Raw genomic sequence first — 16,166 nt, 5'->3', positions numbered from 1 at the left:
AGTTTTGATTTCTACAAATCAAATACAAATTTGAAATGATATTTGATATTTTGTTTATTAAGATATAATCTGGATCCCTTTCAAGAACATAGAGATTCAGACTTATGGGAAGCATTGGAGAAGTGTCACATAAAAGATACAGTAAGTATGAATGTCATATATCAAGATCTGTTATATTAAAGAAAGGTGCTTACACTTAGAAAAAGGTGTAGAATATTTCCAAGCAACAGTCACACAAGTATTATGTTGAATGGTGCAACTGTTGCAGTAAAATATGAACTGTTAATGTCGTCTCTCGTATAGTATATATTGGACTTGCAAGCTTGTGCATTAATCCTCCTGGAACAATATTCATCAGCATTCATGCAATAACCCTATATTTATTGTGTAAGATGTATTTTTATGCCCCACCTACGATAGTAGAGGGGCATTATGTTTTCAGGTCTGTACGTGTGTTTGTCTGTCAAAGTAAAGCAAAAACAAAAAATCATTGATAGTGTCCAAAGCAAAAATCAAACTTTGAAAGTTAATTTGCAGGTAGCTGCTTTAGATTCTCAATTGGACTCCTCAGTTGTAGAAAATGGAGAGAATTTTTCTGTAGGAGAGAGACAGCTGATGTGTTTAGCAAGAGCTTTATTACGACATAGCAAGGTAGGATATATATACTTTATTTGTTTTTCATATTTACTGTTAATTCAGAAATTATTGCCAGGTTTTTATTATTGCGAAAAATGCTACAGAGTTGTAAGTGCAATAATTTAAACTTGCATTTTGAAATATTTGATATGAATTAAACAGGATTTTTCTTAAAACCATAAAGATTTAAATCGCATTTAAGTCTGAAATTACAAAATCGCAATAATAAATGCAAACAATAATTTTTGAATTTACAGTAATTGATATGAAAGATAAAACAGCCATTAATCATAGTCTAATAGCAAGGGAAGATTAAAACTATTCTAACATTATGTATGATAAGTGGCATAAATGAAAGAAGATCATATATCAATGAGACAACAACTCAAATACAGTCATAAGAAGCAAGTCTTTAATGATTTTTTTTAAGAATAAACAAAGAGAATATTTAAATTGTACATTTGTACCATCCAGGATAAAAAAAATCCAAAAAGACCAAATTATGCAAAGGGAAACTTTTCATGGTATATTATTTTTAAAGTGTACAACCAATCTTTAAGACAACAACTTTGCCAGAGAATTTCATACACTATACTTTGATATGTTATGTTGGATAGCTGCCATGGCAATATTATACTAATTTGAACATGTTGTCTCCACAGATATTGATATTAGATGAGGCTACAGCAGCAATAGATACAGAAACTGATTCATTTGTACAAACCACAATAAAAGAAGCATTTTCAGACTGTACAATGTTAATTATAGCACACAGATTAAACACTGTACTTAGCTGTAATAGAATATTAGTCATGGAGGATGGTCGGGTATGTAATAATGCAGCAAGATTTGATAAGATTTTTGTTTTGGCTTGGGATATGTTTAGTAGCAATATACAGGAGTTTAGTTTCCCATTATTGGCCAAATGAATTTTTCAAATATGATGTTACCCCTTCTGTGAAATTTCTGAATAGTTTCTGTTATTTTAGCCCATTTTCCAGGTCGTTAGTACATTGTATACAATTCCTGCTACATTAGTCCATTTCCAATACGTTCATGTGAAACATGATTCCTTTATTTCTGTCCATTCCCTGCCAAATTACTGTACAATTACAATTATTTCAGTCCATTTCATATGATACTTCTGGATTAATCCTGTTATTTCAGTTCATTTCCTTTAAAATTACTGAATAATTCCTGTTATTTTAGACTATTTTCCATGTCGTTAGTGAATAGTTCCTGCTTCTTCAGTCCATTTCCATGACATTTCTGTATGATTCCTTATATTTCTGTCCATTTCCTGCCAAATAACTGTCAAATACAATTATTTCTGTCCATTCATATGACATTTCTGTAATCCTGTAGTTTCAGTTTATTTCCTGGGATAGAACTTTATAATTTCTGTAATTTCAGTCCTTTTCCTGTGAGGTTGCTGTATAATTCCTGTTACATAGTAAATTTGTGATGTTAAAGTGTAATTTTGATTTCCACTGATGTTTTCCTGTGAAGTTGCTGTATAACTCCTGTTACGATGTTAAAGTGTAATTTTGATTTCCACTGATGTTTTCCTGTGAAGTTGCTGTATAACTCCTGTTACGATGTTAAAGTGTAATTTGTTACGATGTTAAAGTGTAATTTTGATTTCCACTGATGTTGCTGTATAACTCCTGTTACATAGTAAATTTGTGATGTTAAAGTGTAATTTTGATTTCCACTGATGTTTTCCTGTGAAGTTGCTGTATAACTCCTGTTACATAGTAAATTTGTGATGTTAAAGTGTAATTTTGATTTCCACTGATGTTTTCCTGTGAAGTTGCTGTATAACTCCTGTTACATAGTAAATTTGTGATGTTAAAGTGTAATTTTGATTTCCACTGATGTTTTCCTGTGAAGTTGCTGTATAACTCCTGTTACATAGTAAATTTGTGATGTTAAAGTGTAATTTTGATTTCCACTGATGTTTTCCTGTGAGGTTGCTGTATAACTCCTGTTACATAGTAAATTTGTGATGTTAAAGTGTAATTTTGATTTCCACTGATGTTTTCCTGTGAGGTTGCTGTATAACTCCTGTTACATAGTAAATTTGTGATGTTAAAGTGTAATTTTGATTTCCACTGATGTTTTCCTGTGAAGTTGCTGTATAACTCCAGTTGCATTGTAACTTTGTGATGTTAAAGTGTAATTTTGATTTCCTCTGATGTTTTCCTGTGAGGTTGCTGTATAACTCCTGTTGTATTGTAAATTTGTGATGTTAAAGTGTAATTTTGATTTCCACTGATGTTTTCCTGTGAAGTTGCTGTATAACTCCTGTTACGATGTTAAAGTGTAATTTTGATTTCCACTGATGTTTTCCTGTGAAGTTGCTGTATAACTCCTGTTACGATGTTAAAGTGTAATTTGTTACGATGTTAAAGTGTAATTTTGATTTCCACTGATGTTTTCCTGTGAAGTTGCTGTATAACTCCTGTTACATAGTAAATTTGTGATGTTAAAGTGTAATTTTGATTTCCACTGATGTTTTCCTGTGAAGTTGCTGTATAACTCCTGTTACATAGTAAATTTGTGATGTTAAAGTGTAATTTTGATTTCCACTGATGTTTTCCTGTGAAGTTGCTGTATAACTCCTGTTACATAGTAAATTTGTGATGTTAAAGTGTAATTTTGATTTCCACTGATGTTTTCCTGTGAGGTTGCTGTATAACTCCTGTTACATAGTAAATTTGTGATGTTAAAGTGTAATTTTGATTTCCACTGATGTTTTCCTGTGAAGTTGCTGTATAACTCCAGTTGCATTGTAACTTTGTGATGTTAAAGTGTAATTTTGATTTCCTCTGATGTTTTCCTGTGAGGTTGCTGTATAACTCCTGTTGTATTGTAAATTTGTGATGTTAAAGTGTAATTTTGATTTCCACTGATGTTTGTTTGCAGGTTGTGGAGTATGATTCACCATCTTCATTAACAGCTAATCCTAAATCTAAATTTAAAATGATGTTAGATGCAGTAGAGAGTCAGCAAGGTGAGTTATTAATCCAAACATTTGATTTGAATATGACATAAGATAGGAATCTATGTGATCTTTGTCCCCATTAACAACATTTGAAAGGGTGGTTCTTTTTTCTCACAAAAATATGACACTGTAGGATAACATGTAGTTTATTTACCCAAATATCTCCAAAATCAAAACTTGCAATTGATGTAATCTCAACAATTATAATTCAGGAACCTTCACTTCTTAAACTATTGTCCATTGATAGACAGGGTGTTTAATGCAGATATACATTAGTTCAATCTCACATCTTATTCACTTACTAATTTTTGTCAAGCATGAATAGTAATCTAGTTAAGAATTATGGTTAGACATAATTTAGATTTTACATGGAACAGGCTATTATTTGAATTTGGAATTATTTTTAATTATGGAATTTGCTTGATTTCTTGTGTTTATAATTTATAATAAATATCATGTTTATTTGGTATTATAATCTTTTGAGTGGTTAATATCACTTTCCATCAATGTATTTTGGTTAGATAGTGTTGTGCACGGCACAGTACATTTTATTGAAAATATACTATTTTCTTTGTAATAGAAAGTGTTGTGCACAGCACAGAACATTTCAGTACAGAATAAACATGGAATTTATAAAAAAAAATCAATAATAAGAAATCAAGCAAATTCCCTAATTAAAAATAATTCCAAGTTCAAATAATAGCCTGTTATGTACTATTTTGTAACAGAATTTTTGTATCTTGACAACTACATGATTTTAAAATATTTTCTGTTCAGTGATGGTCATACACATACATAATTTAGTGACCTTGATAGCTTTTTTTTTTTAGAGAAAGCTAAGTATAGAAACTATTTTGAGATAATTTCCTTGATTTTATTTATCAGACAAGAACAATGTTAAAATTGTTACTTTCAAAAAATGTTAAAATTGAGAATGGAAATGGGGAATGTGTCAAAGAGACAACAACCCGACCATAGAAAAATATTGTTGCTTTTATTCATCATATGTATTGGAATTGCATTATTTAATCCTATAATACTAAAATAATTTAATAAATCATATTAAAATTGTTGTTTCAGGATGGCACAGTTAATAGTGTGAAATAATTTTCACTTAAACAGTACACAATTTATTTCTTAAAATAACAGAACTCATACTAATTGACTGTAATTTTGGGTAACTGTCACATTGACCTATACCTCACATCTCCTCTCCATAATTAATCTGATTTTGTTGTAGGTATGCTATAACAGAAGGATGCACCTAAGTGGTTGTGGTTGTAAACCTTTAGCTGTTAATGGTCAGAGAAAATTTGAGCACTAAGCAAAGAAAGAAAATATATGCAAAACATTCTAGAAGAACAGCACACCTTTATTCCTTATTTTAATAAGAAAGTCTTGTGTGAGGAAACATGACTCAAGGAACCACAGGCTTCAGATGAAGTAAAAATTACTGTAATCATCAATACAAATTGAAAGGAGACTTGGCATGTCCATGTAATCGTCAATTCCAATTAAAAGGAAACTGGGCATGTCCCTGATTTTCTAGTCATTCTGTCTTTATGTGAATTCCATTGTTTGCTATAAATTAAAACGATTTAAGATATTGGTTTGTTTCAGCACAATCTTTTAGTGACTGAACAGGAATGCTAGAAATTTTATTATTTGTGATAAAAATAGATTGACGATGAACTATAGAAATAAAGTATTTTAAATTATTGTTAGGTTTGGAGGACTTTTTGTAAGGATAAGAGGACTTTACTTATTAGTTTTTTTAGTTTGACATATTCTATAGTGTGCATCAACAACTATATTATCTAATACAATGTAATCATCTAGGACAAAATATCTCTTTATATTAATTTCAGTCATCTGTTATATTTACTGTACCAAGTCAGAAATATGACTGTTAAAATCTCCTCTTTTGATATGATTGAGCATTTGATTTTGCCATTTGATAAGGGACTTTCAGTTTTGAGTTTTTCTCAGAGTTTAGTATTTTGTGGTTTTACTCTCTAATACATCATACTTTTCAGAGAGAATATAGGTACTGTAGATTATTTCCTCCATAATGAGGGGGGAGAATTCACTATCAAATGCAGCATTGATTAAATATGTAGATTATACTGCCAGGGTTTTTTAATTGTTATGATATTTTACTTTGTAGTTCTGATTTTAAAAGCTTTTTTTTATATTACTGTTTTGTTTAAAACATAATTGTACTCATGCTCCCTTTCTTTTGCATTTATCAGACTAACAATTGTCTCTAGAACATCTTAAGTAATTCCATTTAACAGATAATTTCCTCTGCTATTTTGTTTTTTGTATTTAGAGTATATTTATTTTTACTGCTTTCCCAGGTGTATTTTTTAAGATTTCAGAATTGGAAAAACAAATTATGATTAGTAATATTTAAAATAATTTGATGAAGAACAAGTACACTGTAGTCTTTATGTGTTCACTTTGTTTTTAAAATGAAATGATCGACAGTTGTTCAAAAAAATGTTGATGACTGATTATATGTAATTATGGTAGTAATTATAGGGTAATGTTATGTATTTATAAGTATAGAAAAATATATTTCTATTACTACATTTCTATTTTTAGAACATATAAAGTTAGTTCATTGAAATGATTTTTTATGATGAAGGAGCATTATGTTTTGTTCCTTCAAAGTTTGTTACAATAAAGAAGTAAAAACATTTTACAACAATGCAATGCAATGGTTTATTACTTTAAAAATGTTGAATAATTCGAACCATTTAGGTTTTCTTCCACTGGGAATAGATTGCTGTATTTGTCTGTTGTTTCAAAGTATAATCCTGGTAGCTTGAATAAGATTTTAAACATGTTTGTACACAATCAACCCTCCCCTAACCAAGGACAGTGATGCTACAAAACTCAGAACTGTCAACACCGCCTGCATAGAGTCTATATACCCCAGATCTATATGTTTAACAAAAATGTCAAAATTAAAGTTTGTACTACCAGAAATATTCAAAGATCTGACATCACAGTTAAAAAGTGAATTTCAAAGAACTACTTGCAACACCAAACAAAGGTGTGGGTTACGCCCTTATGAAACCTCAACCCAACAAAAACACAAAATACATTTAGATATATTGAAATCATTTGAGACAAGCTAGTCAAATGATGTTTTCAGGTATAAAATCCATGTGTAGCAAAATTCTAGCACTGCCTGCATATTACGGTATAACATCTCCAAGTTATTATGATACTTTTTGGGGCTAGAATAGGAATCTACTGAACCAAGAAGTCCTTGTGGTACTTGGTGTCATCCCTTTAATCAATTTCTAAGATACTATAATTAATAGGGCCACTATATTTGATGTTTGGAAGTATTTCAGAATGTACATGTTGGACATGGGTTTCATCATGGCCTAGATTTCAATTTCATGATTAACTTTATTGGTCAACACAACGTTTAAATGGATATGACTGTTTCTAAGATACACAATGTGCTATTAACCCTAGATCAACTTGAATTGGTGTATGGAATGATTGCATGGTGTACATGATGTCAGTTCATCTGATCTGGACTTCATTTTGAAGCCTTCTTATAACAGACTTTCACAATAATAAAGCAGGGGACACATATCAGTGTGCACATTCTTGTTCTGAAAAAACTATACAAGAAACAAAAATGTCAATGTTCACTTCCACAATGACAAGTTATACATTCCTAATTGTCCATTATAACCTAAGTGTCCATGAATATGAACAAGTCATAATTAGCTACTAAATAATACAAGTTACTAATTTCTAAATTATGTTATACATGCTTCTATTTTCCACAAAAGCAGTTTAAAAACATTTACAAAAACTTGCTTTGTCCATCGAAAACTGAAAATAAATTGTCTTGTCTAAAAGTTCAAATAACAATAATACTGCACTCCAAGGAAAAAATCAAATTGGAAGTCCCTAATCAAATGACATACTCAAAAGCTCAAATACATAAAACTGTTGGAAAATAAATGGCATATTCCTGACTTGGTACAGACGTTTCCCCTATTTAGAAAACTGATGGATTAATCCTAGTTTTATAGCTAGTTAAACCTCTTACTTGTATGACATTTACATATGTTGCTTAGACTTTAGTTTTCTCTGTCTTCTGTACTGTTGTTTGTCTGTTTATCCTTTTCTTTTTTAGCAATGGCATTGTCAGTTTATTTTCGATCTATGAGTTAAAATGTTCCTCTGGTATCTTTCGCCCATTGATTGCATAAATTCCATTAATAAATTGACAAAAAAGGTGAACAAAACAAACAGACATATAAGGCAACACATCTTAAAAATAGGGATACAACAGGGAACATTGTGTTATAATCTTAATCCCAATAAATCAAAGAAATATGTCAACGAACAAAAAACAAAGTGACATAAAGGCAAAGCACATACACAAAAATGAAAGACAAGAATACTAAAAATGTTAACAAAACACTATGAAAATAACGTTTAGCAACACAATGTGCAGGAGATAATCGTGTTCAAAAGTGAAAATAGGCATGAGTAACACTACGATGCAAATGAATATTCAATCGACTTAAATCCTCCGGCTATACACATGAAATTAAAACTTAGCTACAAGGTCACTAGCAAGTCTTACGGGTAACACCAAAGCTTTAAAAATAAGTGGATTCCTTCATATACACTGAAAGCGTAGTAGACAATCTTGGTGTCTCGGGTAGAGATGTGAAAATCAGAATTGGCAAAATATAACTGCATTTGGTATGGTTTAAGCAAGAAGCATCACACTAAAGACGAAAGTATGTGTGTTCAATTCCAATGTAAAAAACATAATGTTATATGGAGCTGACACTTGGAAAATAACAAAAGCCTGCTTTAAAAACCTTCAAATCTTCTTCAACAACTCTCTCAGGCCCATCCTTAACATCAGAGGGCTTGGCTAAGACGATATCAAACTATTTTCTGTGGAAAAAAACGAACCAGTCCCCAGTTGATGAAGAGAAAGTGGTGATAGATAGGACACGCACTGACGAAGCCAAATAACAGCATTACAAGGCAAGCTTTACAGTCGAACCCACAAGGAAAGCATGACAGAGGCAGACCAAGGTACACCTGGAGAGAAACGTCGCAGCTGAGATAGGGAAATGTATAAGCAACGATGGGTGCCACATGTGGAGCAGGATCTGCTTACCTTTCCAGAGCACCTGAGATCACCCCTAGTTTTTGTGGTGTTCGTGTTGCTTATTCTTTAGTTTTTAGCTCACCTGGCCTAAAAGGCCAAGTGAGCTTTTCCCATCACTTTGCGTCCGTCGTCGTCCTGCGTCGTTAACTTTTTCAAAAATCTTCTACTCTGAAACTACTGAGCCAAATTTAAATCAAACTTGGCCACAATCATCTTTGGGGTATGAAGTTTAAAAAATGTGTCCGATGATCCGGCCATCCAACCAACATGGCCGCCATGGCTAAAAATAGAACATAGAGGTAAAATGCAGTTTTTGGCTTATAACTAAAAAATCAAAGCATTTAGAGCAAATCTGACATAGGGGTAAAATTGTTTATCAGGTCAAGATCTACCTGCCCTGAAATTTTCAGATGAATCGAACAACCAATTGTTGGGTTGCTGCCCATGAATTAGTATTTTTAAGGAAATTTTGCTGTTTTTGGTTATTATCTTGAATATTATTATGGATAGAGATAAACTGTAAACAGCAATAATGTTCAGCAAAGTAAGAGTTACAAATAAGTCACACATGACTGAATTGATCAATTGACCCCCTAAGGAGTTATTGTCATTTATAGTCAATTTTTAACAATTTTCATAAAATTTGTAAATTTTTACTAACATTTTCCACTGAAACTACTGGGCCAAGTTCATTATAGATAGAGATAATTTTAAGCAGCAAGAATTTCAGTAAAGTTATATGTACAAACACATCACCATCACCAAAACACAATGTTATGAATCCATCCCCTTCCTTTGTTTAATATTCACAAAGACTAAGGTGAGCGACACAGGCTCTTTAGAGCCTCTAGTTTATGTTGTGTCATGTGTACTAATACTTGTCTGCTTGTCTTTTTTCATTTTTAGCCATGGCGTTGTCAGTTTATTTTCCATTTATGAGTTTGACTGTCCCTCTGGTATCTTTCGTCCCTCTTTTATAAGGTATAAGTGGCATTATCTGGAGAGGCCAACAAAAAACATAAAAGTTTGAGAAATAGCGTCTGTTGTCCTCTGTGGCCTATTATCTACCAAGAGGCAACATGATTAAGCTAAACTTTGTAAGAAAGGGTGTCTTTTGTTTAAGGGCAAACTTTCGTATTAGAAGTCGTTTGACAGTTTTGATTTAAACAGTTATCAATTAGACCTCATCATTCAAAAAAAATGTACCGTCATATTTTCTCTATGTGCATTTAATCCCTATGTTCTATTTTAGCTATGTCGCCCATTTTCCAAGAAATCATGAATCATTTTATCTTTAATATTGTGGCATTCCAGCTTGCCAGTTTCAGGTCGAAAAAAAATACGCTTAGAATGCAATACAAATGAGTTACTTGATTAACTATGCTAACTAAAAATAAAGGCAACCGTAGTATACCGGTGTTCATAACAATTGTTATTTGTCATTTGAGATGATTATAATATGTGTGTTGTTATATCCAAAAAGACCCGCATACAGGATGATAGTTACACCTAAGTATTTTTAAAATCAGTTTCTTGTTGATTATGAAGAAAAAATGCAGTGAAATAACAAAATAACAGAACTTTTGAAATTTGAAACGGAAATTACAAAATTAAAGGATGAAGCAAATGACAACAACGGTCATACTACTGACTTGGTATAAGCATGTCCTTATGCATGTGGAAAATGAGGGGTTGATAAATGCAACAGTATGGGACATCAGTCACATTGTATAGAAATCTAAATTTCTATAAAGACAAACAAGTATGTCAACAAAGATAAACAAACTAGCATAAAGACAAAGCACATAGCAAAAAAAAGGAAGACAAGAATACAGAAAAATACCATAGTACAATAACGCAATGGCAGGATATTATTAATTAAGCACACGCAAAAGGATGTTTTCAAAAGTAAACAGTAAAGATTAATAATTTCAAAACTAAGATAAATAAAAGAAAACCATAACATGTAAATAAGATGATACACAACGTCAGTAACTAGAATATATAATTCCAAGCTCAGAATGTATTATTTGTGAAGTTAATACCTACTATCAAGGATTTGTATACTATACCTGTATACTATACAAATCATTGCTACTATTTATCAACAAGGTCTTAATTGTATCTTCCAATAAACTTTTTCTAGAAAAAAAATCTGAATAGCAGCTGAAAGCTTTTGAATAAAAGTGTGGTTAAAAACTAATCATGTTTCGCCATGCATGTGAATCAGATTGTGTCTATTCTGACATTGTTCTAATTGTTCCAATTGAGTTTTTGTTCGTGGCAAACGTTTTGTGTTTCCCGAATGAAAACCAGAATTAATTTCAGATTTGCACTGTCAGAAATGGTCAATAATGTTTAACATTTAGCAGCAAACATACTGTTTTTAACGATTTAAGTAACATACCCACAACAAACGTTCAACAATAAAGTATTAACTCAATTTCAACCAGGCAAATTTGTTAATAGCCGAAGTTGAATTTTACATTTGTATTACATTTTCAGTCAAGTTTACTGAAGTTCACTTTCCACGGAACCGATGATGAAAAATCCTGACGTGTTGTGTGTTGTAAATAGGCACTAGCTACAATTATATGCAAATAGTAACAATAAGATATAAATATTGTCACTTGCAAGATCAATTGTCTAAATGGATTTCCGAACAGGGAAATTGCAGGTACCTTGTAACATTAATATCATGAAATGATATTATTGTTACCTACAATTTCTACACAACACATTTGTGGCATGTCATGCATAATGCGGGGTTCACACATTGCCGATTATTACTCCCGTTTGAGATCAGACAGCGATACGAAAAGAAAAGACATCTGGAATGTCCTATCATTGTCTGAACGAAGTCGTTTAATTTCGTAACAGATTCCCACGGGTCGGGAAGGGTCCGAATAGTTCGGCGAAGCACCCCGACACTTAGGTGCGTCCCGTAACATTCGGGGAAACTCAGCCGATTTAGTCTAGTCGGATTACAATCGTGCCTATGTCGTGACAGATTCTGCTGTATCGGATCAAAATCCTAACAATGGTCTGTGTATTCTGGACGGTGTCGCGTGGAACGGGAATGATCTGGAGAAATTTTTCGTTGCTGTTTTTCTGCCGATTGAGTCCAGATTGCATCCAGATCTTGTGAGGATTGCGAACCGTTTTTGCCGAAACCGTTCCGGAACAGTCCCGTTATTTATACGAAATTCGTCAATAATACCCACGTCAGAGTCCCGACAATTACAGAATACAATACGACTGAGACCAGACAAAGCCGTTTGCAATGCGATAGAGCGGACCTTAATAGGATAACGTTCTGACAGTACCTGCTCATCCCGACTATGCCGACAGTTTTCGAACGGATTACTTCCGTCAGCGTCGTTTCACTGTCTGTTCACTGTCTGATCTCTGTCGGATTACATTCGGTAGAATCGGGACGCAGTCGTAACATACTCGGTCGAATTTTACCTGGCGGAAGATACAAATTGGATTAGAAGCCGATTGAGAACGGGATTATCGGGATAAATTCGCTAATGCGGGGTTCACACATTGCCGATTATTGCTCCCGTTTGAGATCAGACAGCAATACGACACGAAAAGTGAAAAAGTCGGATTAGTATCCTCAATTATCTGGAATGTCCTATCATTGTCTGAATACAGTCGTTTTAGTTCGTAACAGATTCTTACGGGTCGGGAAGGGTCCGAATAGTTCGGCAAAGCACCACGACAGTTAGGTGCGTCCCGTAACATTCGGGACAACTCAGTCGATTTTGTCTAGTCATATTACAATCGTGGCTATGTCGTGACAGATTCTGCTGTATCGGATCGAATTCCGAACAATGTCTTGTGTATTCTGGACGGTGTCTTGTGGAACGGGAATGATCTGGAGTAATTTTTCATATTTGTTTTTCTGCCGATTGAGTCCAGATTGCATCCAGATCTTGTCGATTGCGAACCGTTTTTTGCCGAAACCGTTCTGAAACCGTCCCGTTATTAATACGAAATTAATCAATGATAACCACGTCAGAGTCGCGACAATTACAGAATACAATACGACTGAGACCAGACAAAGCCGTTTTCAATGCGATAGAGCGGACCGTGATAGGATTACGTTCCGACAGTACCTGATCAATCCGAATATGCCGACAGTTTTCTAACGGATATCTTCCGTCAGCGTCGGTTCACTGGCTGGTCACTGTCTGATATCTGTCGGATTACGTTCGGTAGAGACTGGACGAAATCGTGACATACTCGGTCGAATTTTACCTGGTGAAAAATACAAATCGGGTTAGAAACGGATTCAGAACGGGATTATCGGGACTAATTCGCTTAGAAACGGTTGAATATCGTCGCTTCCTGAACACTATCTGATTGTTGTCGTGATCAAATTATTTTTTTTTACAAATTTTGATTTAAGTTTTAATTTCCATCTACGATTCACAGAATCTTGATCAGACTTTTGATAAATTTTAATCGGGGATGGTCCTGTCGAGGACGGTAGTAAAAATCGTGAATGTGTGACCCCAGCTTAAGAAACGGTTGAATATCGACGCTTCCTGAACAATATCTGATTGTTGACGTGATTAAATTATTTCTTTTAAAATTTTAACTAAAGTTTGAATTTTCATCCACGATTCACAGGATTTAGATCAGACTTTTTGTTTTTGTAGATATGGTCAATTTTTGTATTCATTTTTGCTTATGTGTTTTGCCAATATGCCAATTTACAATTTTGTTATTGACATATTTGTTTGTTTTGTAGTGATTAAGATTATAACACAATGTTGACTGCTGTACCCCTATTTTTGATATTCGTACATATGATGTTCCAGGCAAGAAGAAAGCAGAGTCAGTCTTTTTGCCAGTGTATAGTCCCATTAATATTAAAGACTTCTACAATGCCTCCTCGTGACAGTACATAGTAACAAGGGTCCTACATCCTATGCATAGTTGTAGAGTATCTCGGAGCCGCTAGTGCCTAAGAGATGCAGTGTTTAGGCCCGCCGGTGCATGAATACGTCCTTGCATTCATTTACATTGCTCCAGCTATTGGGAGAAAACAGGATATATTGGAGTCGTTAGCCAAGAAAGGCAACCCATCTAGGAGAAGGAATAACTCCAATATTAAACCAGTAAGATACGGCTATAGTAAGAGAAAGGCCCTCCAGATTTGGGGTTGATCGCAATACTAACTGTATCACCATGTAAAATATATACAGTTACAGAAACATTGACGTACAGAAATAAATTTACCGACTCGGTAGAGAGGGTTTCTTCAGCCACAAGACATATGATACATTGCAGGGAAAACGGAAATGAAGTTGCAAAACCGATCAACTTTCTGACAACTAAGTCAACCTCCATACTTGGAACCTGGAATGTATGAACAATGTACCAAAGTGACAAAGTATCAATCATAGCCAATGAAACGAAGTACAAAATTGAAATCCTGGGATAGAGCGAGATTCAATGGATTTCAACTGGTAAGACAATGCTTGCTTCTGGTGAGACTATTATATATTCTGGTCACCAAGATGATGGTAGTCCACATACAGAAGGAGTGGCCTTAAGTGTCAACGAAAGTCAATATAACACTCATATCTTGGGAACCTATAAGTTCAAGAGAAAAAAAATAAAACAACCTTTCGAACACAGAACAAGGTCAAAAGTAAATTCATCATAGAAACCAGGATTGAAATGTTATATTTTCGTCTACAAAAGACTCATCAGTGAAGCTGGCATCAAAAAATGTTAAAAAGGCAAAATCAAGTACAAAGTTGAAGAGCATTGCTTTATACATTGCTATGCACCAACAATAATATAGACGAAAATGCCAAGGATTATTTGTATAACATCTTAAATGGAACTCTAAACCATCAAAACGACTAAGTTCTAACAGTTCTGATGGGAGATGTCAATGCCAAAAATAGGAAAAAGGAATATTATGGTATGGACAATCAATCGGAAAACATGAACTATGAAACTAGTGATAGATTCGCAGAACAATGTGCCAACAATAATTTGTTATTGGAGGGAGTATACTTCCACACAAACACATTCACAAGGCAACATTGGTATTACCAGACTATGTCACAGACTAGCCACTTGATTATGTTTGCATGGACAACAAATTGAGAAGATCACTTAAAGATGGTTGTGTAAAGAGGTGGGCAGATGCTACATCAAACCATCTTGATCGGAAAAGTAAGAATGAAGCTTAGGAAAGTATATGCCATGAAAACCCCCTTGAAATTGCAATACAATGTCTAACTTTATGGGAAAAAAGACAGAGAAAGAACAGTTCAACATCACACTCTCAAACAAATGCAAGCTGCAAAAAGAAATTGTTAATATTGATAACCACTGGAGTAGAGATAATAAACAGCAGATGTGAAGAAAACGTTTGTAGAATAAACCACACACTCAAAAAGGGTGGATTTCACCAGCCACACTTGAAAAAATGCAGGGGAGGAAACAGAAAAAAGACATATTGAATAGAAGCAAAACCAGAAAATCAAAAACTGATGCTCAAACCCAATACAACAAAACTCACAAAGGAGTTACTGTTAGGCAATGTATACTAAAAGACAGAAGAGCATGTATTGAAAATCTGGCCTCACAAAATTTAAGCGGAAGAAACGAAACTACCAAAAACTTATTGACGAACAGATCAACATGTTAAACAGAAATTGGAAAGTGCTACCACTATCAAAGAGCAGATAGCTTGATGTGCTGAATATCTTAAAGAACTTCTAAATAGACCACATCGGGCATATACATCAGGTATTAAAAAAGCAGACGAAGAGCTTCAAATATAATAAACCTTAACCCATCAATGGAAAAAGAAATAAAACAAGCAGTAAAAGGTGGAAATCAGGCAATGCATGCAAAAGGTACAACTTTCTACCAGAAGCTCTTAATGTAAGCCCAAACCTAACAGCTAACCTTTTACTCTGATATTTCTGTGATGTACGACAGCAAGAAGAAATGCCTCAAGAACGGGACGAGGACCATCTAATCAAACGTAACCCTAATCCTAACCTTAACCCTAACCCTAACCCTAACCCTAACCGGCTAACCCTAACCCTAACCCTTTGTTAGTTGGATTAGAAGGCAGCATTAAAGAATGCAAAAATTACAGAGAAATCCAAACAAGCAGCATTACAAGACAGGCACTTAAATGAAACCCTCAAGTAAAAAAAGAAACAGAGAACAAACAAGAAACACATGGCGCAGAGCGACACATAATTTGACTAAACGATACAACTGGAACACTTTAGAAAACTGGTTAAGTTAGATGGAGGGAGTTCGTAAATGCCTTATGGCTCCCGTAGGAGCCAAGCTCATTATAAG

At 33.8% G+C, this 16,166-nt stretch overlaps 1 protein-coding gene across 7 annotated transcripts in view; it reads left to right on the top strand.

Annotated features, from left to right (window-relative positions):
• The window catches only part of LOC134712686 (ATP-binding cassette sub-family C member 5-like), a 49,574-nt gene extending 43,946 nt beyond the window's left edge, over positions 1-5,628 (top strand). For all 7 annotated transcript variants that reach the window (XM_063574470.1, XM_063574475.1, XM_063574476.1 and 4 more), the window contains 5 exons: positions 63-141; positions 538-651; positions 1,299-1,463; positions 3,565-3,652; positions 4,884-5,628. In XM_063574470.1, the coding sequence (XP_063430540.1) occupies positions 63-141; positions 538-651; positions 1,299-1,463; positions 3,565-3,652; positions 4,884-4,894 (457 nt within the window). In that variant the 3' untranslated portion in view covers positions 4,895-5,628. The remainder of the gene's footprint in view (positions 1-62; positions 142-537; positions 652-1,298; positions 1,464-3,564; positions 3,653-4,883) is intronic.
• The last annotated feature ends 10,538 nt before the right edge of the window (positions 5,629-16,166 follow it).

Source organism: Mytilus trossulus, chromosome 3, assembly GCF_036588685.1.
Source record: "Mytilus trossulus isolate FHL-02 chromosome 3, PNRI_Mtr1.1.1.hap1, whole genome shotgun sequence".
NCBI classification, from domain to species: domain Eukaryota; kingdom Metazoa; phylum Mollusca; class Bivalvia; order Mytilida; family Mytilidae; genus Mytilus; species Mytilus trossulus.
Note: the sequence above shows the minus strand (reverse complement) of the source record. Positions and strands in the feature narration are given on the sequence as shown.